Source organism: Scomber japonicus, chromosome 4 (assembly GCF_027409825.1).
Source record: "Scomber japonicus isolate fScoJap1 chromosome 4, fScoJap1.pri, whole genome shotgun sequence".
Taxonomy (NCBI): domain Eukaryota; kingdom Metazoa; phylum Chordata; class Actinopteri; order Scombriformes; family Scombridae; genus Scomber; species Scomber japonicus.
The window spans coordinates 30993964-31021444 of NC_070581.1; the positions used below are offsets into that span (position 1 = coordinate 30993964).

A 27481-nucleotide genomic window follows, 5' to 3' on the forward strand; every position below is an offset into this window, starting at 1 on the left:
GAAAGAGACACAAGTTGAACTGTTCCTTTAACCTTTGTTTAACCTCCCTGGCATTATTATCTTTCAGAGGCTGCAGGTGGCTCAGTTTTGAAGCTACAGTGAAGAAGTATCATATGAAAGTAGACGACCTAAGGCATCAACTGATATCATCATATCATGCTAACTAGTGAGAAACGGGGTGAAATAACACTCCAGAGTTAGGCTGAATTTTGGCGAGGGAAATACTGGAGTGGCCATTTTCAAAAGGGGTTCTTTGACCTCTCACCTCTTGGCTCTATGGGTGCCAACAAGTCTCCCATTTACAGACATGCCCACTTTATACTAATCCCCTGCAGTTTTTTTTTTTTGCATACTGTATAGATGTGTTTTTCACCTATTCTAATATTTGTGCATACTGAGGTCCCCAGATAATTAAAGAATTGCATAACGTGGAAATGACTGGAAAGCTGAGACTCGTGGATTCAATGAGCCTATTGTATTGATGTGTGATAATGTTAGTCCCCATAGGAGCCATTTCATTGTAGTGAGACCATTTTTTTTGAAACTTGACCTCACTGTATAAAATGACTTATTGTGACCTGATGAAACCTAACAACCACAAACTAGAGAGTGGAGACATTCAGAGGATGTTTGGGTTTTCTAAGATATATTGATCATAAAAGGTTTTCTGAGCAATTTAAAGAATATATAATAAGTGCTTGCCATCCAATTTGCTGAAATATGCTATTCTTTTGATACCAAATAACAGCATGAATGTTTCTATGGTGTTCCTCAAGGTGTGTTAATGTGCTATTTTGGAGGGATTTTTGACCAATTCTCAAGTGGTCAATTATTTTGTTTAAATTTTGCACCAAGTCTGTGAAACAAATGGCATTAACCCAAAAAAAAAAATACTGCAACAACGTCCCTGCAATGAGACATAATTGAACATGGCAATGACTTCCATTATAATGTTATAAGCCCTTACACTGATGTAAACCATTTCAATGTGGCATATACTGTTGAATTGCTATCTCCCCCTAATGACCCCCCCTCCACACACACAGACACACACACAGACACACACAGACACACACACGTAGTGGGAGTAGCAGAGGTTAAACAAGATGTTCATCTGAGACACTGGAGGGAGAATACTGTGGCTTCAGACTTCAAGGGGTTAAAAATTGAAAAAACATCCTCACAGTTTTACAGAAAACTGAAGTTTGACATCAGTTTCAGTCACATGACCAGCCTGCTGAGAATGTGTCTCCATGGTAACCCTTGAAAACAGAGCTCAGAGTTAAAACTCAGGAGAGTGACTCCTCTTCATTTGTCCTCCTCCTCCTCCTTCTCCTCCTCCTCCTCCTCCTCCTCTCTCTCCCCCTCTCTCTCCCCCAGGAGGAGACACAGCTCTGCCAGACGCTGCTGCATCTTTGGGATCCCCGACAGCTGATTCTCCAGGCGCTGTTTCTCCTCCTGAGAGACGAAACACAATCAGGTTTCAAATGTTCTGTCTCTGTTAAACATGTATAAGTGAAACACAAAATGTGCCGGAGGCGTGTTGTAGTGGTGCTGATGGTAACCATGGTTTTCTATGGTTACCATAGTTACCACAGCCTCTGCTGCAGAACAGTTGACCTCTTGTAGTTCTACTGTCTATCAGGATGTCCAGCTGATTGGTTTGATCAGCTTTTAGTTTGTGCTAACCAGGATTTTTCTCTATTATTCGATTCATCTTTCAGTCTAAAAAAAGGTCCATCAGAATTGTCTTGTTTTGTCCAACCATTAGACTTTCAAAATATGATCACATGACATAAAGAAGAATAAGACAGAATTGTTCTAATCTACTGAAATTCATTGATGAATCTACTCATCCATCAATCAAAGGTCACGTCTGTATTGAAGATGACAGAGGAGTCACATGACTATTTATAGTTATAACAATATATATTTATATTCTGATCTCTTCTACCTCTACTGATGGACATCAACATTTAGGACAGTTAACTCTTCTACTACTGATGGACATCAACATTTAGGACAGTCAACATTTAGGACGGTCAACTCTTCTTCTACTGATGGACATCAACATTTAGGACAGTCAACATTTAGGACAGTTAACTCTTCTTCTACTGATGGACATCAACATTTAGGACAGTTAACTCTTCTTCTACTGATGGACATCAACATTTAGGACAGTTAACTCTTCTTCTACTGATGGACATCAACATTTAGGACGGTCAACTCTTCTTCTACTGATAGACATCAACATTTAGGACGGTCAACTCTTCTTCTACTGATGGACATCAACATTTAGGACGGTCAACTCTTCTTCTACCGATGGACATCAACATTTAGGATGGTCAACTCTTCTTCTACTGATGGACATCAACATTTAGGACGGTCAACTCTTCTTCTACTGATGGACATCAACATTTAGGACGGTCAACTCTTCTTCTACCGATGGACATCAACATTTAGGATGGTCGACTCTTCTTCTACCGATGGACATCAACATTTAGGATGGTCAACTCTTCTTCTACCGTTGGACATCAACATTTAGGACAGCTAACTCTTCTTCTACCATTGGACATCAACATTTAAGACGGTCAACTCTTCTTCTACCATTGGACATCAACATTTAGGATAGTTGACTCTTCTTGTACCAATGGACATCAACATTTAGGACGGTTAACTCTTCTTCTACTGATGGACATCAACATTTAAGACGGTCAACTCTTCTTCTACCATTGGACATCAACATTTAGGACAGTTGACTCTTCTTGTACCAATGGACATCAACATTTAGGACGGTTAACTCTTCTTCTACTGATGGACATCAACATTTAGGACAGTTAACTCTTCTTCTACCGTTGGACATCAACATTTAGGACGGTCAACTCTTCTTCTACCGTTGGACATCAACATTTAGGACAGTTAACTCTTCTTCTACCGTTGGACATCAACATTTAAGACGGTCAACTCTTCTTCTACCGATGGACATCAACATTTAGGACGGTCAACTCTTCTTCTACTGATGGACATCAACATTTAGGACAGTTAACTCTTCTTCTACTGATGGACATCAACATTTAAGACGGTCAACTCTTCTTCTACCATTGGACATCAACATTTAGGACAGTTGACTCTTCTTCTACTGATGGACATCAACATTTAGGACAGTCAACTTTTCTTCTACTGATGGACATCAACATTTAGGATGGTCAACTCTTCTTCTACTGATGGACATCAACATTTAGGACGGTCAACTCTTCTACTACTGATGGACATCAACATTTAGGATGGTCAACTCTTCTACTACTGATGGACATCAACGTTTGGGACAGTCAACTCTTCTTCTACTGATGGACATCAACATTTAGGACAGTCAACTCTTCTTCTACTGATGGACATCAACATTTAGGACAGTTAACTCTTCTACTACTGATGGACATCAACATTTAGGACGGTCAACTCTTCTTCTACTGATGGACATCAACATTTAGGATGGTCAACTCTTCTTCTACTGTTGAACATCAACATTTAGGACAGTTGACTCTTCTTGTACCAATGGACATCAACATTTAGGACGGTTAACTCTTCTTCTACTGATGGACATCAACATTTAGGACAGTTGACTCTTCTACTACTAATGGACATCAACATTTAGGACAGTTGACTCTTCTTCTACTTATGGACATCAACATTTAGGGCAGTTAACTCTTCTCCTACTGATGGACATCAACATTTAGGATGGTCAACTCTTCTTCTACTGATGGACATCAACATTTAGGACAGTTAACTCTTCTTCTACTGATGGACATCAACATTTAGGACGGTCAACTCTTCTTCTACTGATGGACATCAACATTTAGGACGGTCAACTCTTCTTCTACTGATGGACATCAACATTTAGGACGGTCAACTCTTCTTCTACTGATGGACATCAACATTTAGGACGGTCAACTCTTCTTCTACTGATGGACATCAACATTTAGGACGGTCAACTCTTCTACTGATGGACATCAACATTTAGGATGGTCAACTCTTCTTCTACTGTAGGACATCAACATTTAGGACAGTCAACATTTAGGATGGTCAACTCTTCTTCTACTGATGGACATCAACATTTAGGATGGTCAACTCTTCTTCTACTGTTGGACATCAACATTTAGGACAGTCAACATTTAGGACGGTCAACTCTTCTTCTACTGATGGACATCAACATTTAGGACAGTTAACTCTTCTACTACTGATGGACATCAACATTTAGGACAGTTAACTCTTCTACTACTGATGGACAGTCAACATTTAGGATGGTCAACTCTTCTTCTACCGATGGACATCAACATTTAGGGCAGTCAACTCTTCTTCTACTGATGGACATCAACATTTAAGATGGTCAACTCTTCTTCTACCATTGGACGTCAACATTTAGGACAGTTAACTCTTCTTCTACCGTTGGACATCAACATTTAAGACGGTCAACTCTTCTTCTACCAATGGACATCAACATTTAGGACGGTCAACTCTTCTTCTACTGATGGACATCAACATTTAGGACAGTTAACTCTTCTTCTACTGATGGACATCAACATTTAGGACAATTAACTCTTCTACTACCGATGGACATCAACATTTAAGACAGTCAACTCTTCTTCTACCATTGGACGCCAACATTTAGGACAGTTGACTCTTCTTCTACTGATGGACATCAACATTTAGGACGGTCAACTCTTCTTCTACCATTGGACGCCAACATTTAGGACAGTTGACTCTTCTTCTATTGATGGACATCAAAACATCAACAGTAATTCTACTCTAATTGAGGATGAGCTGAAGATACACAGACCTGCAGAGACAGACGAGTGGACGCATCCAGACGTTCAAAACGCCAACCACCTTCTCCATCAAACTGCAGGAGGTGAGAGTGGTACTTCCTGTTAAAAGAGAGAGGAGAAGAAGATAGTAATATCAGCATTAGGGTGTGGCAGCTCACAACAGTCAAACCTCTGCTGCCCTCTGTAGGTTGAAAATGAAACTGCCTCATCTGATTCAGTTTCATAATAATAATCTGTTTATTAGCCAAGTATGCAGCATACAGAGGATGTGTCTTGCTCTGACAAGCAGCATAGAAGAATAAAAATAAATATAAATAGATTAGAACTAGAGTAAGGTAAAAAAGAATAATCAAATAAGCAAAGTTGTACTCAAATTAAATAAAAATATTAAAATATTAAAATCACGTTTGTAAAGTGAGGACATTTAGATTTTTTTGAGGCAGAGCTTTTAAGGGCAGTTTGAGGGTTCAGACTTGGTTTTAAGGTCACAGGCTGAGGGTCATGGGATAGGCAACACATTATATCAATATCGAGTGTGTGTGTGTGTGTGTGTGTGTGTGTGTGTGTGTGTGTGTGTGTGTGTGTATGTGTGTGTGTGTGTGTGTGTGTGTGTGTATTCTGACCAAAGGGAGGGTCTGTGTGTGATCGACAGCAGGGCTATCCCAGCATCCTTTGCAGCCTGGAAGATGCTTCCCTCCACGTCGATGCTGACAGCACTCGTACATTCATCCAACAGAGCGTACCTGGGGCTGGATGAGAGACACACACACACACACAACACAGCAAGAGTGAGACAGAGAGATATTCAGTCTGAAGGAGGCTATTAGAGAAGCTGCTATCAACAATGAGAAGAGAGAAAGGTTTGATAACAGCTTGTTCATGAATCTGGGTATTTTGCTGACAGGGAACCATCTAAGCTGGAGCTATTACACATCATCCTAAAATATTGGACAGTTTACAGTGAGTAATTACCGATGGTAGAACATACGAGCCATCCCCATCCTCTGTTTCTCTCCTCCAGACAGAACATCCTTCCAGTCACTGACTGACTCCCAACCTGACAGACAGACAGAAATAGAGACAGAATTATTAAAGTCACTCTGGAAACTTGTGCAGCCTGCTGATAGTTTGTATCAGAGGTTTTCAAAGTCTGACACTGTGGCCACCCAATACCTTGCCCATGAGTCAGTTGTCTGTGGGCTAAGACCTGTTTTTAGTCTCTGTTTGTTTACATTTCTAAAAAAAACTGGCACCATTAAAAGAACATGCAACCTTAAAAGGTCAGTTGTCTGTGTAGGCCCCGTTTTTAGCCTGTATTTGTTTAAAGTTTTGAAAAATTGGCACCATTTAAACAGGCAGAGGTTTACATTGTCCTTAAACAGTAGTCCAAAGGTAACCCAAATGAACATTGAAACTGACTATTAGAGAATCCCTTAATAATGCACTTCAAATGCAAGCGATGGGAGGCTAAATCCACAGTCCTCCTCCTGTGTAAAAATGTATTTAAAAGATGATCTGAAGCTAATATGAAGCTTCAGCCGTCCAAATGAGTCAAATCAAGTAGATATCTTTCAACATTAGTCTTTTTAGTACCAAAGTCTTTTTGTTGCTATACTTCCACCACAACTCCACAGGGGAAACACAAAGAGGGAATTTGATGCTAAAAAGACTGTAGATGTGGCAGATATCCACTTGATATGACTAACCCAGACTGCCGAAGCCTCATAAAAGCCTCACATCTACTTGTAAATGACTGTGTGGATTAATCAATTCCCAATGTACCAATGTACCCAAGGATGGACAGTCAATTATCAATAGATTGCTTTGATACTGAAAAAGGCTTTAAAATATGATGATTTTGCGCCAAGTTCTGAAGCTGCAGGGAGTTTCTTTTCTCTTTGATTTTGAAGTGGAAATATGTGTATCATGTGTGTTTAGGTTTGAGTTATGACCCTGAAAAGGAGCTCAGAATTAGGCAATATGGCAGTAAGTAGCACCTTAATGATCTTAATTAGTAACTTAATGAGCTGTGTGTCATTTCTACAGCTGCGATGTCTGATCGTGTTGATAAACAGACAAATTACACTAACTAATTTCCTGCTGTTTTGAGGACATCTGTCTCTGTATTGGACGGTATATTTGTTGCACATCTCTCTCCACCCCCCCCCCCTCCTCTCTGCAGTTTGAAAACCAGACAGCTGTACAGTTTGTGAAATGATAAAGATTATAAATTCAGTTTGCAGAGTTACATGTTATGACTGAGACCATTTACCTGTAAATCAGCTGATGATACACCTTCATACTGATTAACAAACACACACACACATGCACACACTGACCTTCTTCTCTGTCCAGGATGTAGAGCAGGTGGACTGTGCGAAGGATCTCTTCTAGGTCTGAATCTCTCATTCCTTTCTGAATCATCTCCTCTACTGAGTCCGGATAGATCACCTGGTCTCTGAGGGTCCCCTCTGACATGTAGGGCCTGTACAGCACACAGTATTACATCACTACTACAGTACTACTAGTGGACATAAAAAGTTTAATAACTGAAAACACTCAGTAAAACAGCTTCTTATGTTTAGTCGCTCCATGTTTGAGAATCACTTTCACTGGTTCAAATGACAAATGTGTTTAGCTGCAGTTCACATCAGCTTTTATTAATTAAGATTAATTCTGTTTATTACTTGATGACAAAATGAAACTTGTCCGTTGTTGATTTATCTCTCTGTTCTCATCCAAAGATCATTTGTGAGGGGGTAGGTCCCACCGCTGAACTGAGTGTTTCTGTAGTTCCAACAACTCCAACAGAGTGAGACTTCCTCTTTGGAGGATCGGTTTATATCATTATCAGGAGTTACATTCTCCACTTCAACTTTAATTCAGGTCAAATCAATCATTTGCACTGATCAATCAATAAAGTTACACCAGAACCTTCAGCGATTTGGATCAAAAATGACTTTCTTTTGAAATGACTTTTGACACAATTAATTGAAACATTCTTCTACATCGTGTCAGACCCTGGGTTGGTCTCTCTGGTAAAAGGCTTGACTGGTTTCTCTCATTACCAGTTACGAGCAGAAAATGTTTAAATTGGTGAACATATTTCAGAGTAGTATGACGTGTCCTATGGTATGACGTGTCCTATGGAGCCTCGGTTCGTTGCTTTCCTCCTTATACTGTATACGCTCCCATCAAGTGACATTATCAGAGATTACCATGTGAATAATAGCTATGCTGACGATACACACATATACACTTCAGTTTAACCAAATGATTCAAACACTCTGAGTTCCCTGATTGGCTGCTGGTCAGAAAACAGGAAATAGATGATCAATTACTTTTTAAAGCTGAATCAGGACAAAATTATTTTGGTCAGCCCAAAAGACAAAAGAGATACACTTGTTTGAACACTCAGTAATCTGGCCACTCTGGTGAAATTGGAAATATTAAATCTTGAAGTCATCTTACTCTACTCTGATTTTAATTGTATACATAACAGAAAAAGAGGTCATCAAAACTGCTTTTTTTAGATTTAGGAATGTCACAAAGGTGGGTCAGTTTTTAACTTTGAAAGATGCAGGAAAGCGAGTTCATGCTTTTTCGTCTAGTCAACTTGACTATAGTAATGCTCTTTCATGGGTCTCATTCATTTCCTAAGATGATCAGTAGTAGCCTCTCACTCCCAGTTTCTTTTACAATTTATTTTGAACAGTTTTTCTTTGTGTTTAAAGCTCTTAATGGGTTAAATCAAGTAGTAGTAGTAGTATTACCTCTGTGGGATGTAGAACATGTGCTGTGGTTCTGGACGGAACAGCACTCCTCCATAAACAGGCCATAATCCGCTGAGGATCCTGAACAAAGAACTCTTCCCACAACCGTTTGGACCTGTGATCAAAACATTCATCCCCTCGTCCACCTGAGACACGCAGCCAAAGAGACAGACAGATATCAAATTTAGTTATTTACATGAAGAAAAGAGAAAAAACAACTCAATATTGACTTGTTTAATGGATTTTTTTTAAAAGTATATATTTTTGGGGGCTTTTTGCCTTTAATGTACAGGTTAGTAGAGAGAGACAGGAAACTGGAGGCAGAGAGGTGAGAATGACACGCAGGATAGGACCGCTCAGCGCAGGATTCAAACCGGGGTCGCCTGCAATGAGGACTGTAGCCTCAACACATAGGGCGGGTGCTCTACCCACTGAGCTAAACACTGCCACTTGTTTAATGGATTTTGACACAAAGCCACGATGGACTCCTCAACATCGGACTCAATCACTCACTATATGCTGATGATTTAGTTCTATTGTTGAATGGAGATTGATCAGCTGGTATCAAATGATGTATTAGGCAAAAAATACATTGAAACTCCACCACATGATTAAAGGTGGTTGTATACGGGGCAGTGAAGATGAAGATGTTGCCACACCGTCCACCCATCAAGTTTCACAGGTCCAGTAAGGGTGAATTAAATGCAAAATATTCAAAGTCCCCCTCTGCTCAGAAATGTTTTTCCTCTTGTTACATCAGTTGGATGTTTGAGCTTCACTGTGCAGAATGATGCATGTGCAGAGTTTGATAGTAAAAGGCAGTTTTCATATTCATGTGATGGGAGGAAAGTTTCTCTTTCCTCATTGAAGATCTGAGTTTAAGGAGCAGGCAAACGAGCATGATTTAATGATTACATCACAACTAGTTTGGAGCCAATCGTAGTGTGATGTAGTGGGACTGTGATGTGGAAACTCGAAGGCTCCAGTGCACAAACACTAAGAAGAGACTTTACAGGGAAGGAGGCACCTTGTGTCCAGGAGTTCAGCTGTTAAAATGAACAATATATTCATAGATTCTGATGATGTTTGAGAGAGAAGGAGTAGATGCCTTTTTAATGTGGTAATTGAGTTGAATGTTGTTATTGTCATACACTAGACATATTTTATAGTTTCAAGCAGAGTATTTTTATATTTCTTAATACGTGTCTTAGAAAGGGTCTTTTTAACCCTTGCATACTGCTCAGGGTCAAATTTGACCCTTTATTGCATTTGACAGATGTAAAAACACCCAGAATACACATTTCTTTTATGAGGTGGACTTTTACTAATGTGACCCCAAATACACAAAAATATTTAAATCACATTTTTGTATATGCAAATGTCCAAATTTGACCTGTGCTTATATAACAGATTCAAAAAACAACATTCAAACACGTCGCTGTATTCTTCATATTCTATCAAATGTTTTCCTTGACCATAAAACAGTGATTGTGAACGTGTTTTTTTCCACTCTGTTAGCTCTCTGACAGCTTCATTAAAGATTCATCTTTTTTTGCTACCAACTAATGAGGGAATTTGTGTATGTAAATTGGTATAGAGACTAATTATGAGTCAGAATATGAACAGTATGTACTGGTTAAGCTCTAAAAAGTCAATTTTTGAATTTTTGGAGGAAATGACAACATCGTCCTTTTAATTACCGCCTCTAGACATGTTTAAAGATATACAGTGGTGTCCAGAAGTCTGAGCCCACTCTCCCACTTGAATGAGAAAATTGTCTCTTTGGACTTTTCTACCTCACTGTATGAAAATATTCCTAACCCTAAACCTTGTTAAAAGGTTTGAACCTTTGAACCATCATCTTCTTGAGTCTATGAATATGTCTGTAAAGTTCATTCTCAATGTTAGTGCACTGAAGGCTTCAAGTTTCCAAATCACACATATAAAGATGAGCACAGAGAGACTTTCAAAATAAACTCATTCTGCCCAGTCTGATGTTTTTTATTGGATCGTGTGAAGTTGTATTATTTATTTGTATTGTCAGAGAACTCGTGTAACGTAACTAAACTCTAACTCAAACTCTGCCTGACAGAACGACTGAGAGCCGATGAACTGGCCCTCAGTCACCCTGAAGGTGACGACACTCAGAGAGAACAGACCAATCACAGAGCGACTGTCAGAGCGAAAAGGATCAAAGGTTAAAAACCAGTCGACAGAGAGGAGTTTCTGTTTCCCTCAATGTTCCTCTTCTTCTTCTCTGTCATCTTCCATCTCTGTTTCCTGCTCTCCTCTCTCTCATCCTCTCTGAGACTTCGCCACAAGAATTTCACTCTCTATAAGGTCTCTATTGTGTGTCTACATACACACGCACACAGTGTTTCAGTAAATGCTAATGAGCTTCAGGCTTCGCTCTGAACTTTGATCTCAGTCAGAGATGGATGGAGGGAAAACTGATGGAAAGAATGAGACCAGAAGAAGAGATTAAAGATGGAAAAAAGGAGATAAAGGAGTGCAGAAGGAGGTGAGAGTACTAAGCATGCCCTGTAACTGGAAACAGCCCGTTGGAGGAGCAACAGTGACACCATGTGGCCAACAACACACACTGCACTGATCTCAGGATATCCATATTTTTTAAGTACAAATTAAGACTTAAATTAAGAATTAATAAGACTGCAACTAATGATTAGTTTGATTATAGTTTCAACAGCTGATTATTTTTTACTTTAATTAATAAATTGATTGGTTGATTGTAAAATAATCCGATAATAATGATAATAATGATAAATAACATAAACTGAACAAATATAATTAGGCTCAAATCAAATATAATGCCTTAACTATTATAATCCCAGACAATTTTAGACTTTAAATATCAATTTTAAGACTTTAAGGATCTGCAGGGATTCTGGCAGTGTGTGTGTGTGTGTGTGTGTGTGTGTGTGTGTGTGTGTGTGTGTGTGTGTGTATTACCTGGATATTGAGGCTGGATACCACCACGTCTCCTGTCGGTGTGATGATTGGCAGGTTCTCACAGCGAATCCCCTTCTCTACACTGATCACCTGACCTGCACACAAAACCAGATGTTATTTTCTGTAAGCATCTTAAAACTGAAAGGCAACACGCATCAAGGTTTGGCATAGAGCTGAAACCAGGAAGTAAGTGTGTTGTCTGGCTACAACACTGGTGGAGTGTTGAGTTTAATATCTGCAATCAGAAAAAAAAACAGCCTTCAGGTGTGAAAACAGACTGAGTGAGAAGACAGTCAGGTTTTTATATCAGGGATCAACATCAAGTCAAAGGTGGCTCTATGGGTTCCACACAGGAAGCAGGATGCAGACCGTCAGAATAAAATCACATCCATGACAGACTGTTCTGCTGTCAGCTGATCCATCATCGAAACATAAGAGGAAGTTCTCACCAGGCAACATCTTCTACCCTCTGATAAAACACATATATAGCCTGAAAATCTGTCTGACAAATAAAACCCACAGCCAATAATATCTACCAAAATAAAAGCAGAAAAAAAACCAAACAGCTGCTTCGTCAATTAAAATGGACTCAGCAGTTTGTCTTGATGGAAGAGGAACAGATGACAAAAAGTATAAAAGCTCTCCAAAACATTATCAGTGTTAAATCTACAAAACCTCACAGATAAAAACAACAAAACCACAAACAAGACTTTCAATTTCTCACCAGATAAATCTTTGTATGTTAACTTCAGCCATTAACCCTTACATACTGTTCATATTCTGCACCCTCGCAGTATGTTCCTGGTCTAAGAATCCCCTCATAAAAAGTGTTCATACCAAATGTTCAACCACAGATGTGTTTAGAAAGCATCAATAATCGATCTGACTGATCAATAAATGTGATTAAACCTTGATTAATGTTTCAGAGAGCAGAGAGTTTTTTTTTTTTTTTTTAGCTTTTACACCACTAAACAGCTCCTATCCTATCACACAATATCATGTCCTATTTTACCTAAGACATGAAAATATAACATAGCAATAATGATGGAAATGTTATTTTATATGTAAAGTGTAAAATGAGCAGAACTTTATGGAAGTGCGGAAGCTCAGAGGGGATAGAGCCTTTTCTGTAGCTGCTCCTGTAGAGGCATATATGTGTGTATCACGTGTGTATTACACTCCTAAATTATGGAACGAGCTTCCTTTAAATATTAGACAAGCCTCCTCATTGTCCATTTTTAAAACTCGTCTTAAAACCCATTTTTATTCCTTGGCTTTCAACCCAGCATGAGACTCTGCTCCTGTTTTAGTGTTTTATGGTTTGTTTGTTTTTTTCCTGTGTTGTTTTATCTATTCATGTACAACACTTTGTTTCAGCTGTGGTTGTTTTAAAGTGCTTTATGAATAAAGTTGAGTTGAGTTGAGAGTGTGGGGCTTATTGTATAACCATTAGAGCCATCAGTCTTCACTGCTATATCATAAAAAGAAATCCTCATAACTACTAAAACTATTAAAACTATTAACTATTCATTTCAATAAAACACATGGACATAGATACGGAGATAATTTGACCCAGAACAGCCTCAATGGACAAAAATGTTTCATTTTTGTGTATTTTGGGTCACTTTAGGAAAAGTCATCAAATTTCAGGGTAAAAAAGCAACTACATTTGGTTGGTGTTTTTACAGCTGTCAAAGGTCAAAATGGGTCAAATTAGACTTAAACAGTACGTAAGGGTTAAAAACGCTGCAGCAACCTCAGCAGATGGTCTTTAAACTCCAAAACATCATCAGCTGTAAATCTCCACCAGACAACTGACAAATCAGTTACTGCTGGACGAAACAAAAACACAGCTGTAGTAGAGTAGCCGGAGTATCGGATGTAATTACTGCTCTTGTAGGGAGATGGTGTGTGTGTGTGTGTGTGTGTGTGTGTGTGTGTGTGTGTGTGTGTATGTGTGTATCCTTTGATGATCAAAGCCGAACAATTTTTAGCACAAAACACACACCTGTGAGAGAGAGAGAGAGCTCGATCATCATGTTTTCCATAATGTGTGATCAAAGTTAAAACTAGACTGAACAACGACCTCTATGACTCACATCCAACAGCTTTCACTCTCTTTCACGTGTGACGAGTCCTTCACAGTCACCGTGATCTTAAGTTTTTGAAATCTATTTGTGATGCAGCCTTAGAGAGAGCTACGAGCGGTCCTCTCCCCTCATATCGTTTTACTCTTAAACCCACAGCTGTTCTCCAGCATCATGAGAGCATGCTGTCTGTTTCTGGTAATGTAACATCAGGGGTCAATTAAGCTGTGACAAACATTAGAGCAGGGCTGCAACTCACCTTCTTTTAATCAATTAAACTTTCTTGATTAATTGTTTCCTTAATAAAATGTCAGATAATGATGAAAAATGTTCACTAACAGTCTAAAGTGAGTCACATGTATTTATTATCAAATACAGAAAACACAGCTACTACAAATGTTTGATTCATATTCTGTTGATCAATTAACCTTCCTGTCGTCCTCCCGGGTCAAATTGACCCCGTCTGTTTTGACTGTTCCTTCTTTCCTTCCTTCCTTCCTTCTGTCCTTCCTCCCTCCCTCCTTCTTTCTTTCCTTCCTCTCTCTTTCCTCCCTTCCTTCTTTCCTTCCTCCATCCCCTTTTCTTCCTTCCTTCTGTCCTTCCCTCCTTCCTTTCTTTCCTCCCTCCCTCCTTCTCTCTTTCTTTCCTCCCCCCTACCTTCCTTCTTTCCTCCCTTCCTTTCTTCCTTTCTCCATCCCTCCCTCCTTCTTTCCTCCCTCCCACCTTCCTTCCTTCCTTCTTTCCTCCGTCCTTCCTTCCTTTCCTCCTTCCTTCCTCCCTCCCAACCATAGCAACCTCCCCCGCTCCGCCCATGACTCCACCTCATGCCCATATAAGTACAATCTGTGTTTTTATTTTTCCCAGCATGCACCTGAAATTTTCAAGACGGCGCTGCCTAGATTAGAAACTATTGGCTTCCGAGCAGCAGTCCGCAAACCAATGGGTGACATCACGGATGTTACGTCCATTTCTTTTATACAGTCTATGATTTAAACCCTCGAGCTCGAAGGATTTCGGACTTTTGAAGTTTAAAGACAAGTCAACAAAGCTTTTGGATGCTTCAGTGAAAACGCTCTACATGCTGCACACTTTTTTGAAGTGATTGTGGTCTCAGGTTTTACCTCTGATCTCCAGACGGCCACAGACCCTCTGCCCGTGCTGGATGACTCCTGTCTCTCCTCCTGCTGCTGCTGCTGCTGCTGCTATCGCCTCCTCTCTGTCTGCAGAGCGACGGTAGACTCCCTTATTCACGTCTTCAAACACATCCAGCATCTCAGAGACTCGAGATGTGTAACCCGCCAACTCTGTTACCTGGAGAGGAGGAGAGGTGTTTTGTTTTTGCTTGTTTTTGGGTCTCCAGTTTACATAAGTTGTCTTCATTCAATAATAAAAAAGGGGGAAAGAGGAGCAGAGGGAGAGAAAAAGAGAGAGGAGAAGAATCAGAGGGTCTGTACCTCCTTGTAGGAACTCATGATTCTCTCCACGGCGTCGGCTGCAGCATTCAGCAGGTTTCTGGCTGTGGTGAAGGCCTGCGTCCTCTCGCTCACCAGCTCCTCCTCCTTCATCACCATGGCTGCCTGCTTCACCTCCTCAGAGTCTGGTGACATCACAGGGTCAAAGGTCACACAGCTATAATCACTCTGTATGGTTTAATGATCAGTCACATCTGGTGTGTTCTGTGTGGGTTTTTTTTTTTTTTACCATATTTGGAGTATCCTGTGGCGGTGATAATGGGCACGGCGACCATCACCAGACCTGAGGCGCTCCATACGTACTTCATGAGGAACTGCTCCAGCATGACGTACCAGAGCCGCTTCAGCAGGATCTGATGAATCTGAGAGGACAGAGACTTGTAGCTCCTCTGCAGCTGGGCCATCTCCACCTAAGAATCAAACACACCCAAACTCAGTAGTGACACCACAGGCAGGGACAGAACTAATTATAAAACAAATTCAACCTTGATTGTAACTATCTTCATATTATTTACTCTGATTACTACTTAAAGTCATGCAGCAAAGTATTTTAAAGCAGCATTAACATATTTTGTCCACCAGGGGGCAGGCATGTCAGGTTTACCTTGTGTCCTCCATAGAATGCGATCTCCTCTGAGTTGGTGATGATACGGGAATGCATGTACCTCAGCTCTCCTTTCCGTCGTGCCTCTTCAGCCACGAGCTTCCCGAATCTAGGCGAGCAGGAGCGCAGGATTTTGGCAGTGAATGCAACCGCCAGGCCGGCAATGACCGACGGCCAAGTAGTGTTGGCTCCTGCAGGGAGGAAGATCACAGTGATCACACTCTTCATTAATGATGAAGCTTGGTGTTTAAAAGGTGGAAGTTTTGTATAGTTGGTGGACTGAAATTGTTATGTCAGGCTGAAATCTGCCCCCCCAGTCAAGCCTGTTTCAAAAGCTGGTTCTCCTTAAAGAACAGGTTCATCATGTGTGGTTCTGTCTGTCTTAAAACAGCAGTCAGGGGCCCAAATGAACAATGAGACAGGTTTTTCTTGCTGTAAACATTCCTCCTGTTCACTATTCGAATATCCCTTCATAATGCACTTACAATGGAAGTGAGGGAGGACAAAATCCACAGTCCTCCTTCTGTGCAAAAACTGTATTTGAAAGTTGATCTGAAGCTAATATGAAGCTTCAGTCATCCAAATGAGTCAAATCTTCATCTATGTTTCAACGTTACAGTGTTTTTAGTACCAAAGTCTCTTTTTGTTACTATACTTCCACCACAGCTCAACAGGCAAGGCAATTCAAGGCACTTTACATATAGTGCAAAAGGAGAACATACAGGGAAACACAAAGAGGGAATCTGATGCTAAAAAGACTGTAAATGTGTCAGATATCACTTGATCTGACTAACTCACACTGATGAAGCTCAATAGAAGCTGATCAGAGACTTTTAAATGACTGTGTGGAAACACTGTGAATTTTGTCCTCCATCACTTTACATTGGAAGAACATTTGAAGGAGATCTTTTAATAGTCAGTATGCACAGGAGGAATGATGACAGAAAGGATAACCTATTTCACTGCTCATATGGACACCTGACTGCTGCTTTAAGAAAATCTATGAACCTCTAAAAGACTAAATTCTGACCAAGCTCTTATTATTAGGGTCAAACCATCAGCACCAACAAACCCGTCCTGTCTCTGACCTTTGGAGTGGGCGGTGCGCAGCAAGGTGTAGCAGGTGACGACTACGTCCAGGATGGGTTTGGTCAGGTTGGAGTAAAGATGAGCGATGGAGGCTGAAAACATGACGATGTCCTCAGTGAGAGACTGATCGGGATTGGACAGACGGCCGTCCATGTTACTGACGCGGTAGTACGTCTGAAACAGAGAGAAAGAGAGAGCAGAGTTAATAAAAAAAAAAAAAAAAGATCCAGGACTTATTTCTTTGCTTCATGTCGTTGCTGATCTTGTGCAACGTGTCATATGAGAAGAAAGGATGACGTCTCCACACCAGTAACAGTAACTCTCACAGTCTCTTCTCACAGTGAATCCATTGTTACATTTTCACTCCAGTTTCATCATTTAACTGTTTTATAAAGTCGCCACATGCAAAAAGTAGTGAAGTTTCATTCCTTTTAGCTCACTTCCTGTATGTAAAGCTGGATACTCATTTATCTATCTATGAAAATGTTAAATCTAGATTATAAAGGAGTTTTTTGAAAGTTTTTTAGGGTTGAAATGATCTGAGAAGAATCACTTTCACAGCAGTTCATTGTTTATTTAAGTGATTTGACTATCGCTGAGCATCAGAGATGAAAATCGAGATAATGAAACACGTTAAACCTGCTGCTGCTGCTGCTGTTTATGTTCATCTGACAGACTTCAGTTCAAACCGACAGAAATGTTTCAGCTCACAGAGGAAGAATGTTTATTTAGGCAGAGAGTGACATGTTAAAATGTACGGAGGAGCACATTTCACACCTGTTCACCTGTGTGTGTGTGTGTGTGTGTGTGTGTGTTACCTGGTTGGTGAAGTACAGCTCGTAGGCGTGGTTGACCAATCGGCTCCTGAAGCTGAGTGTCAGCTGACCTTCGAGGAATCTGATGGCACTGTTGATAAAAGTGGCAGGAACGGCGACGAGGAGCCACTTAGACAGCTGGAGCACAAAGGCTCGAGGATCCTTCTGGACGATACTCTTCACAATCGCACCTGGAAGATCAATACTACTGATTATTCATTTGGACTGTTGATTAGACATTTGAACACACTTTTCACTGTTTTCTGATGTTTTATAGACAAAATAATTATTAATAAAGAAAATATTGATAATAACTGATAATGAATATAATTATTAGCTGCAGACAGAAACTATATATGTACTATAAATTATAAATATAAATGGTACACTATAAACTATTAATTACAAACTACTCATTTTAAACTAAAAAGTATGCACATAGATTAGAAATAGCAAATTATTTAATAGAAATTATAAACGGGGAAGAACAAAATATATATAATAAACTATAAACAACAACTTATCAACTATAAAAGAGACATTAGAGACATTAGAGATGACTTTATAACAAACACACTGACCGTCCAGTGTGGCGACGTAAATGGACAGAAAAGTTCTGGACATCAGAGTGAGAGAGTGCAAGGCGAGCAGTCCGACCTCTCGACATAGTAACCGTGGAAACAAGAGCTTCAACAGGCGAGACAGTCTGAGGGCAAAATCCCTGTTCACTGATGGAGACCTGAACACGCGCACACACACACGCACACACACACACACACACACACACACACAAACACACACACACACACACACACACAGACACAGAGTTAAAAAGGGTATGAATAACTTGCACACATCCTTTTTTTGTGGACTCAGCATCAAATTTCTACTTTTAATCCATTTAGAGAGAATATATTAGAGGATTATGGCAAAAATGTCTAAGTGGTGTAACCATAGAAACTTTGTACCAAATAATTCAACTTGCTTAAAAACAGTAAATAGTCAATAAAACACCATATCAATTAATTTGGCATGATCTTACATTATAACTTTTATATTAAATAAAGCTAATGGAATACTATTGTTCTAAATATTACATTTCATCTGGGTAACCATGGAGATCAGGAAACATTTACAGTAAAGTTAAAAAGTCCACTTAAATACACTGTAGGTGGATAAAATATTTAATATCTATCATTCTTTTGTGGTTACACCATTTGACATTTTCAGGAGCATTCAGTTTTACTTTTTATGTACATTTTAACAAACCTGATGCTGCTTATAATAGATAGATATTTTTGAATTGCTCATCTTGCCAACCACCTGACACACACACACACACACACACACACACACACACACACACACACACACACACACACACACACACACACACACACAAACACACACACACACACACACACACCTGCTGCCACTCTTCTTCTTCTCTTTGTGGTTATCAGTGCTGGAGGAGGAGGTGGCCACATCCTTGGGGAGGTTAGCTCCGACCAGCTGTTTACCGGCTGCACTCCTCTGAAAAACACACACAAAGAGTTTCACGTTTGAAAGTGATTCACCGGAAATGTGCGCTCACATGTATGTGATTGGCTAATGAAGCGTCTTGCCTGATAACGCCATATCAAGTGGAAGGAAAGAAATTCAACTTTTTTGCTGTGCTCTCTGCGTTGTGACCTCCGCTACATCAACATGCAGGCATTACGTCGGTCTGAATGCCACCATACACTGCACAGGTAGGTGTGTGTGTGTGTGTGTGTGTGTGTGTGTGTGTGTGTGTGTATGTGTGTGTGTGTGTGTGTGTGTTACTCTCACCTTGACGATTCTCCTCCAGACGTGCGGCGTGAGTTTTTTGATGGCGTAGGCGGCGAGCAGCACGGCCGCCAGCCTCTTGAGCCGGGAGTTCCGCCTCAGCTGAGCCGGCAGCTTCTCGTAGGTCAGCTGCATGATGACGGACAGCTGACTTCCACCAATCAGAGGGCAGCAGCAGCGAGTCCCAAGAGTTCAGATCATGAAGACGTCATGTTGACTTCCTGCTGAGCTGAGAGAAGATTTTAATGTTAATACATGTTAATAATGAGAATGATCGTTATTCACAGCGCTGCGCTCCAATCCTGCTATTGATCCTCAGAGTGTTTATGACAGGGGTGTCAAACATGCGGCCCGTGGGCAAGATCCGGCCCGCCGAGGGGTCCAATCCGGCCTATTTTCCTTATTCCTCCCTTCCTTGCAAATTCCCTTCCTTCCTTTCCTACTTCTTTTTCTTCCTTCCTTCTTTCCTTATATCTGTCCTTCCTTCCTTCCTTCTTTCTTTCAAGTCCTCTTCCGTCCGTCCGTCCTTCCTTCCTTCTTTCCTTCCTGTCTTCTTTTTCTTCGTTCTTTCCTTCCTTCCTGTCTTTCATTCCTGTCTCTCTTCCTTCTCCTTCTTGTTTTTCTTCCTTCTTTCTTTCAAGTCCTCTTCCTTCCTTCCTTCCTTCTTTCCTTCCTTCCTTCCTGTCTTCTTTTTCTTCGTTCTTTCTTTCTTTTCTGTCTTTCATTCCTGTCTCTCTTCCTTCTCCTTCTTCTTTTCCTTCCTTCCTTTCTGTCTTCTTTTTCTTCCTTCCTTTCTGTCTTCTTTTTTTCTATCTGTCCTTCCTCCCTTTCTTCCTTCCTTCTTTCCTTCCATCTGTCCTTCCTTCCTTCCTTCTTTCAAGTCTTCTTTTTCTTCCTTCCTTCCTTCCTTCCTTCCTTCCTTCCTTCTTTTTAATGATCCAGCCCACCTGAGATTAAATTAGGCAGTATGTGGCCCTTGAATGAAAATGAGTTTGACACCCCTGGTTTATGAGGTCTGATCAGTATCACTGTTACACTATCGCAATATAGCCACAAACATACAGTATTGATTAGCCTCGGGTTAATATCAGCTTAGTTCTGTTACTTGTTGAGCTGCAACACAAACGACAGAACAAACAGTTGAAAATCATTTAGCAACCACATCTGATAACGGATGTAATGACTTCATACTTTTCTTTGTGATACATGACAGAAACCTGATCGATGGGAAATTACAACATCATGTTACACCACCACGTTTCTATAGTAGCACAAAATCAAACACAGGCCAATATACACCAATATTTTCATTTTTCAAAGATATATAGTCAGTATTTATGTATTTCAACCCTATAATACCCAATAAGCTAGCTCATAAACTCACCAACCCTGGTGTTTCCACCTCTCTCTGTTCATGGATTATAGACTTTCTCACCAACTAACCACAGAGTGTTAGGATAGGAAACCTGACATCATCAACCATAATCCTGACCACACCGCAGGGCTCTGTGTGCTCAGCTCAGGCCCTCTTCACTCTCTTCACCCAGAGCTGTGTCTCTATCCGCTCCTCTACTATCACTGTAACCTTTGCCTCCTCTTGGCAGACAGCCTTTTCCATAATGGGCTCTTAAACACACTACTAACCGAAATAAAAACAACTCAAGATTTTAAAGGTTTTAAAAGGCTTGCTGAAGCATTTTAATACGGCATGACTTCAAATGTTTTAATTGTATTATTTAAATTATAGGTAACCTGTATATTTTTCTTTTCTTCTGTTACTTAAAGCCTAATTATGGACTGGAATTGGAAACTAACAACAGCTTTAATCTCTGTGTGCAGAACATCAGTCATTTAACTAGTTTATAATGAATTGACATAGTACTATGTTAACTTACATTGTCCCTGTCAAACAGAATAAATGTTACTGTTGTAGCTGCTGGACCTACTTTATATACAGTTAGCTAGTTTATACTACTTTATATACAGTTAGCTAGTTTACACTACTTTATATACAGTTAGCTAGTTTACACTACTTTATATACAGTTAGCTAGTTTATACTACTTTATATACAGTTAGCTAGTGTATACTACTTTATATACAGTTAGCTAGTTTATACTACTTTATATACAGTTAGCTAGTTTATACTACTTTATATACAGTTAGCTAGTTTACACTACTTTATATACAGTTAGCTAGTTTATACTACTTTATATACAGTTAGCTAGTTTACACTACTTTATATACAGTTAGCTAGTTTATACTACAGTTAGCTAGTTTATACTACTTTATATACAGTTAGCTAGTTTACACTACTTTATATACAGTTAGCTAGTTTACACTACTTTATATACAGTTAGCTAGTTTATACTACTTTATATACAGTTAGCTAGTGTATACTACTTTATATACAGTTAGCTAGTTTATACTACTTTATATACAGTTAGCTAGTTTATACTACTTTATATACAGTTAGCTAGTTTACACTACTTTATATACAGTTAGCTAGTTTATACTACTTTATATACAGTTAGCTAGTTTACACTACTTTATATACAGTTAGCTAGTTTATACTACAGTTAGCTAGTTTATACTACTTTATATACAGTTAGCTAGTTTACACTACTTTATATACAGTTAGCTAGTTTGACCTACTTTATATACAGTTAGCTAGTTTACACTACTTTATATACAGTTAGCTAGTTTACACTACTTTATATACAGTTAGCTAGTTTAGTCCAGTGTTTTCCAACCTATGGGTCCGTCCAAAGGTCCAAAGGGTCAGCAGATAAATGAAACGTGAGCCTGACTACACACTGCTTTTTGTAAGACATCAAAAGACAAAAAGGTTGTAGACCACTGATTTCATATTTAACAATGTGTTGTATTTTAAAAGCTTGTTATATTATCCATTGTGTCAAATCTTCATCTGAAAAGTAACTAAAGCTAGTCAAAAAAATGTAGTAGAAATTAAAATATCTGCACAACAAATCATTCATCAGTCACAGATAATAAGCTAGACTAGTGATGTAGTTAAAGTATTACAATAAAAGTAGATAAGTAGTGGTGTAGTTAAAGTATTACAGTACAAGTACAGTAAAAGCAGTGCTTTAGTCTGAAGCCCCACCAATATATTGGTCAGCTGATATTATCACAGCTATAGATTAGAAAGTATAAAGTAGCATCACATGTACAAACTACAGTAAAGTAGAGGTACCTGAACGCACCACTGCAGGCTGTCACTCTACTTCAATAACAGACTAATTACACGACTTTTACTGACACTTTCTATGCTGCTAACGCTTTTACCTCCCTCTAATGGACCAATATATATCTCTCTTTATCTTCTGCAGATATGAGTCTCATTTAGTCTGATAATTAATCTTTAATCTTTATCTAAAACTCCCATTAAAAGAGGAAGTCAGTCACAGAGTTCACAGCCTAGTTACAGTAACCATGCAGGTGTGACCTCTTCGTCCTCTAGAGGCACTTTTATAACAAACACACACAGTGATCAAAAATAAGTTTCTTACCTCTTTCACACGCCGGTAAATCCCCCGTTAAACCCGAATAACAACAGTCGGTGGCGATGCAAGAAACTTCAGCTCCGGTTAGCTCCGGTTACCGTTAGCACCGAGCTACCGTAAATATCAGTGTAGCAGCGCAGCTAACTAAACACCAAACAGCACCGTTACCGTAAATATCAGTGTAGCAGCGCAGCTAACTAACATCAAACAGCACCGAGTCACAGTCAAAATCAGTGTAAGTAGCTGCGACCTGACACTAAAACACCGATCTACCGTAAATAACAGTGAAGCAACGCAGCTAACTAACACTAAACAACACCGATCTACCGTAAATATCGGCGTAGCGGTTAACTAACACTAAACAACACCGAGCTCAGCTACCGTAAATATCAGTATAGCCACTAACTAACACTAAACAGCACCGAGCCACCGTCAAGTCACTGTGTCCACAAAAGTGACTTTAAAAGTATTTGTCGCCTGCAAGATCCGGTTACCGCAACCGGGTTAATAGTCTAACCCGGATTTAAAACCCGGTAGCGAGCACAGAGCTAACTGAGGAGCAGACACTGTGCTGGTTTTCTGATCTGCACATGGAAAAAGTGTTCAAAGAGTCCGGGTTAGTTTATTTCATCGTCATGCTATAATCTTGAGTTTAGCAAGCATGTAGTGACAGGTTTACGTTTCTTCTCTTAGATCCGTAAGTTTATTTAATTATTATTTATATTGTTTAATAATAAACCTCAGCGGCAACGGGAGAAAGTTGAGCATACGTTTACCTGACTGACAGGACGGGCCGCGTCCCAATACTGACAACACCCTTCCTCTGCTGCGCTCTTACACACATCCTCTCTGTCTCCTTAAGGCAGGGGTGTCAAACTAGTTTTAATCCAGGGTCCACATGTAGTCCAATTTTATTCTCAAATGGGCCAATCCAGTAAATCCATTGCATTATAACCTATAAATAATATATAATATGCATGTAATACACATTATATCTGTAGTATAATAATTATTAAGTCAGTCTGAAATCAACAGTCAGGAGCCCAAATGAACATTAAGTGTGTCCTTCTTCTTCTTGCTGTAATCATTCCTCCTGTTCATACCAACCATTAGAAGATCCATTCATAATGCACGTACAATAGAAGTGATGGACTGAAAGCACATTGAAAGCACATTTGAAGGAGATCTTTTCATAGCCTAATAATAATAATGATAATACACTATTTATAGAGCACTCCCAAGATAAAGTTTCAAAGTGGTTGAAAAAGTATTCAGATCCTTTACTACCAATACAGAAATGTAAAAATACTCCATTACATGTAAAAGACCTGCATGAATAATCCTACTACAGTAAAAGTACATAATGTGGGTTGTCAAAGTGTAAAAGGTGTTTGATAGTTTATTTGTGTGTGTGTTTCAGCTTTGCTTCAGTAATTATTTTCATGTCAAGTTTCATGTGAGGTTGTTGTTAGATTGGATGAGCTGGAGGGACAATTTACAGTAACCCTAACAACAATCACCAGAGTTCATCCCTCTAGGCCGGCTAATCTAGCATTTACCTTCAAACATCATGACCGGCCTCTTGTTTGAGCAGAGCAATAAAACACACAGCTGCACCTTTATGAATGAAAGCCTAACAGGAAGGGCTGCAGCGACCTCTGCAGGTCAGGAGCAGTTATTACACACAGCTGGTAAAATATCCACCAACAAATACCAGAATACAGACATAAGATGTAAAAACTGATGTACAGCTACAGGCAGATAGGAAACAGTGAAGAGAAATCTTTATTTAAAAACAGCATGTTTATTTACATGAAGCCTGTTCACATCAGACAGCAGAGAGGTCAGAGGTCAAAGTGAAAAAAGTACAAATGACAAAAGAGTCCAAAAAGATAGAAAATAATTTTTACAGAACACCAACTGTACAGAGTGCATCTGAACGCATCGCGACAGAGACAGCAGTGATGTCACACTGACAGATTGTCCTGATTGGTCCGTCTGAACAGACTGTCCACACCTTGACCTGAAGGGGGACACGAACCGCTTCATCCAGGACTTCATAGTACAATACAGATACTGCAGAATACAAGTACTGCAGAGTACTGTGGAGTACAGATACTGCACAGTACTGATACTGGAGAATACAGATGCAGCAGAATACTGAAGAGTACAAATACTGCACAGTGCCGATATTTCTGAGTACTGCAGAATACATCACAGTACAGTACAAATACTGTCGACTATAGATACTGCAGAGTTCAGATACTTTAGAGTACAAATACTGTATAGTACTGCAGAGTACAAATGCTGGAAAGTACTCAGACTGTCACTGATTATATTTACAGAGTGTTTCTCTGTTCTGCTTTGGAGTGACACACCAGAGTTAGAAGAAGTGCATGCTGGGATATCTGGATTATATCTGAAGCCGTGATCACATGACAAATAGAGCCACCTGAACATTAACCTGCAGCACAACACATGTTATCAGTTACACTTGAAGTCTCCCTATTTACCATTAATGATACACTATTAACAGTCAATAACACACTAATGTAGCTGTCAGCAGATGTTCAGGAGTAATTCCTCCTGTGATAGCTGTATGACATAAAATGTTAAATATGTCACGTTATAATGTTCACTATATAAACTGTTTATTAATGACAAAATGGGGGACTTGAAGTTAACTGTTACTCTATTACACAGAGCTGGTTGCTGTATTAAAAGATCAGTCAGTCTGTGAAAGTGACAGCAGCAGCATCCAATCCTGTGCTTAGCTTTGTGTCGGTGGGCAGAGTTTATATTTGGATCTGTTTTAATTTATTTGTAATCACCTGAAAATGACAATCATTACCTTAGAATGAGCCTGAGGACGAGAACCCTGGTTCTAGAGAAGGCCTTTAATGTTTTTGGGCTTTTATGTCATATATTCTCCCACAACACACACACATGTGGGGAGGTGTATTCATTTGGGTGCAATCTGCAACTTTACCACTAGATGGCACTAAATCCTAAACACTACATCTTTAAATCAGCAGCTGGGTTCGGGTTACACATTCACTGAAATAGTCACATGAATGAATAGCAGATTAATCATTGAATTAATATATTGGGGTAAAATTGGACTTTTCAGATGTTAAATTATGACGTGGCGTGTTAAGTATCATGATTAGTGATTTTATCTGAGGGTTCGCTGTTAGTGAGGTGTTTTGTTAAGATACAGACACAAAAACTGAGCTCTGACATGTCATGTGACCACGGCGCCGATTTGGAGGAAACAGGAGGTCAGACTGTTTCTTTCTGAGGCTGAAGGACCTGATTTTAAAGAAATGAAATACAGAATCAGTGTTTTTGGTGCAGAGAGGACACACTAATCCAAATATCAGTCAAACAACAAATAAAAGAAATATGATTCAAATCATTTCCTTAATCTGCTAATCCATCCTCTCACATCAGTCCTTCCAATCAGTAATCAATATGTTGAGTTGGAGGGATTTCAGAGGTCATCTAGTTTACTATCATCATCATTTTCTCCGTTAACGACCTCCATAAAACACTGACTTCATGTTTGTAACAACTTTATGGCCATTTTTTAAAAAACAAAATCATTACATAATTTCACTGGAGCTCAGTACAAAAACAGTCTCAGTTCACTTAATCAATCATCCAATCAGTCGTAAAAGAATCAATCAACTCTTTGACATCATTGTTTGATTGTCGCTGCAACAGATTTTTAACAGGTCAGAACATTTTAACGTGGTCGTCTTATTGCTGACAGGAAGCTCCCGTCTCAGTCAGTAAGGACACAGGAAGAAGAAGACGTTACAAAAAAAGATCTCCAAATTAAAATCAAACAGACAGGATGAATCTCTTCTTCTCAACTTTCAAAATAAGTTATCCACACATTACTTACAGTTTAGCTTCAGCTTAATGTGAGAAAAGCTGCTATTCAACAACATCCTGGCTGGCTTTCTACTCATGTCGGGGTGCGTTCCATTCTGCTAACTCGGCTTGCTCCGTCTTCCAACTTTGACCCGAAAACCGGCTGTGAATGTAAAACTGAAATGTGTCTTTGAGGACACAAGGAGAGAGGAAAGAGGAGACAAGGAGAGGGCAGGAGAGAAGACCTGAGAGGAGACAAGGAAAGGAGATGATGAGATATGAGAGGAAGCATGTGAGAAGATGTGAGAGGAGATAAGGACATGAGGAGAGATGAGATGAGGAGACAATGAGACATGAGAGGAGATGAGGAGAGGAGAGAAGAAAGAATAAAGATGAGGATATGAGAGAGGGTTAGGATTGGGATTAGTGTACAAGGAGACATGAGATGAGTTGAGGAAAGGACATGAGGAAGAAGAAGACTCGAGAGGAGATGATTATGATGATGAGGAGAGGAGAGGAGATGAGGAAACAAGGAGACATGAGAGAAGATAAAGGGAGGAGAGAGGAAAGAGAAGAGGAGACAAGGAGACAAAAATCCATGTCCCTTTGTAAAACTT

The 27481-nt window shown here is 39.6% G+C and overlaps 1 protein-coding gene across 1 annotated transcript; it reads right to left on the reverse strand.

Moving 5' to 3' along the window:
- Window positions 1-642: 642 nt before the first annotated feature.
- Window positions 643-23122, reverse strand: abcd1 (ATP-binding cassette, sub-family D (ALD), member 1). The gene is made up of 17 exons (XM_053317822.1): window positions 22992-23122; window positions 19464-19689; window positions 19060-19166; window positions 18215-18372; window positions 17637-17824; window positions 16818-16992; window positions 15730-15920; window positions 15355-15535; window positions 15108-15250; window positions 14775-14964; window positions 11567-11661; window positions 8597-8742; window positions 7163-7308; window positions 5796-5880; window positions 5447-5572; window positions 4835-4922; window positions 643-1458 (listed from the first exon to the last, which is right to left on the reverse strand). Exons 2-17 carry the CDS (start codon window positions 19593-19595, stop codon window positions 1309-1311), a joined length of 2301 nt encoding a protein of 766 aa, XP_053173797.1. The 5' UTR covers window positions 19596-19689; window positions 22992-23122; the 3' UTR covers window positions 643-1308.
- Window positions 23123-27481: the final 4359 nt, after the last annotated feature.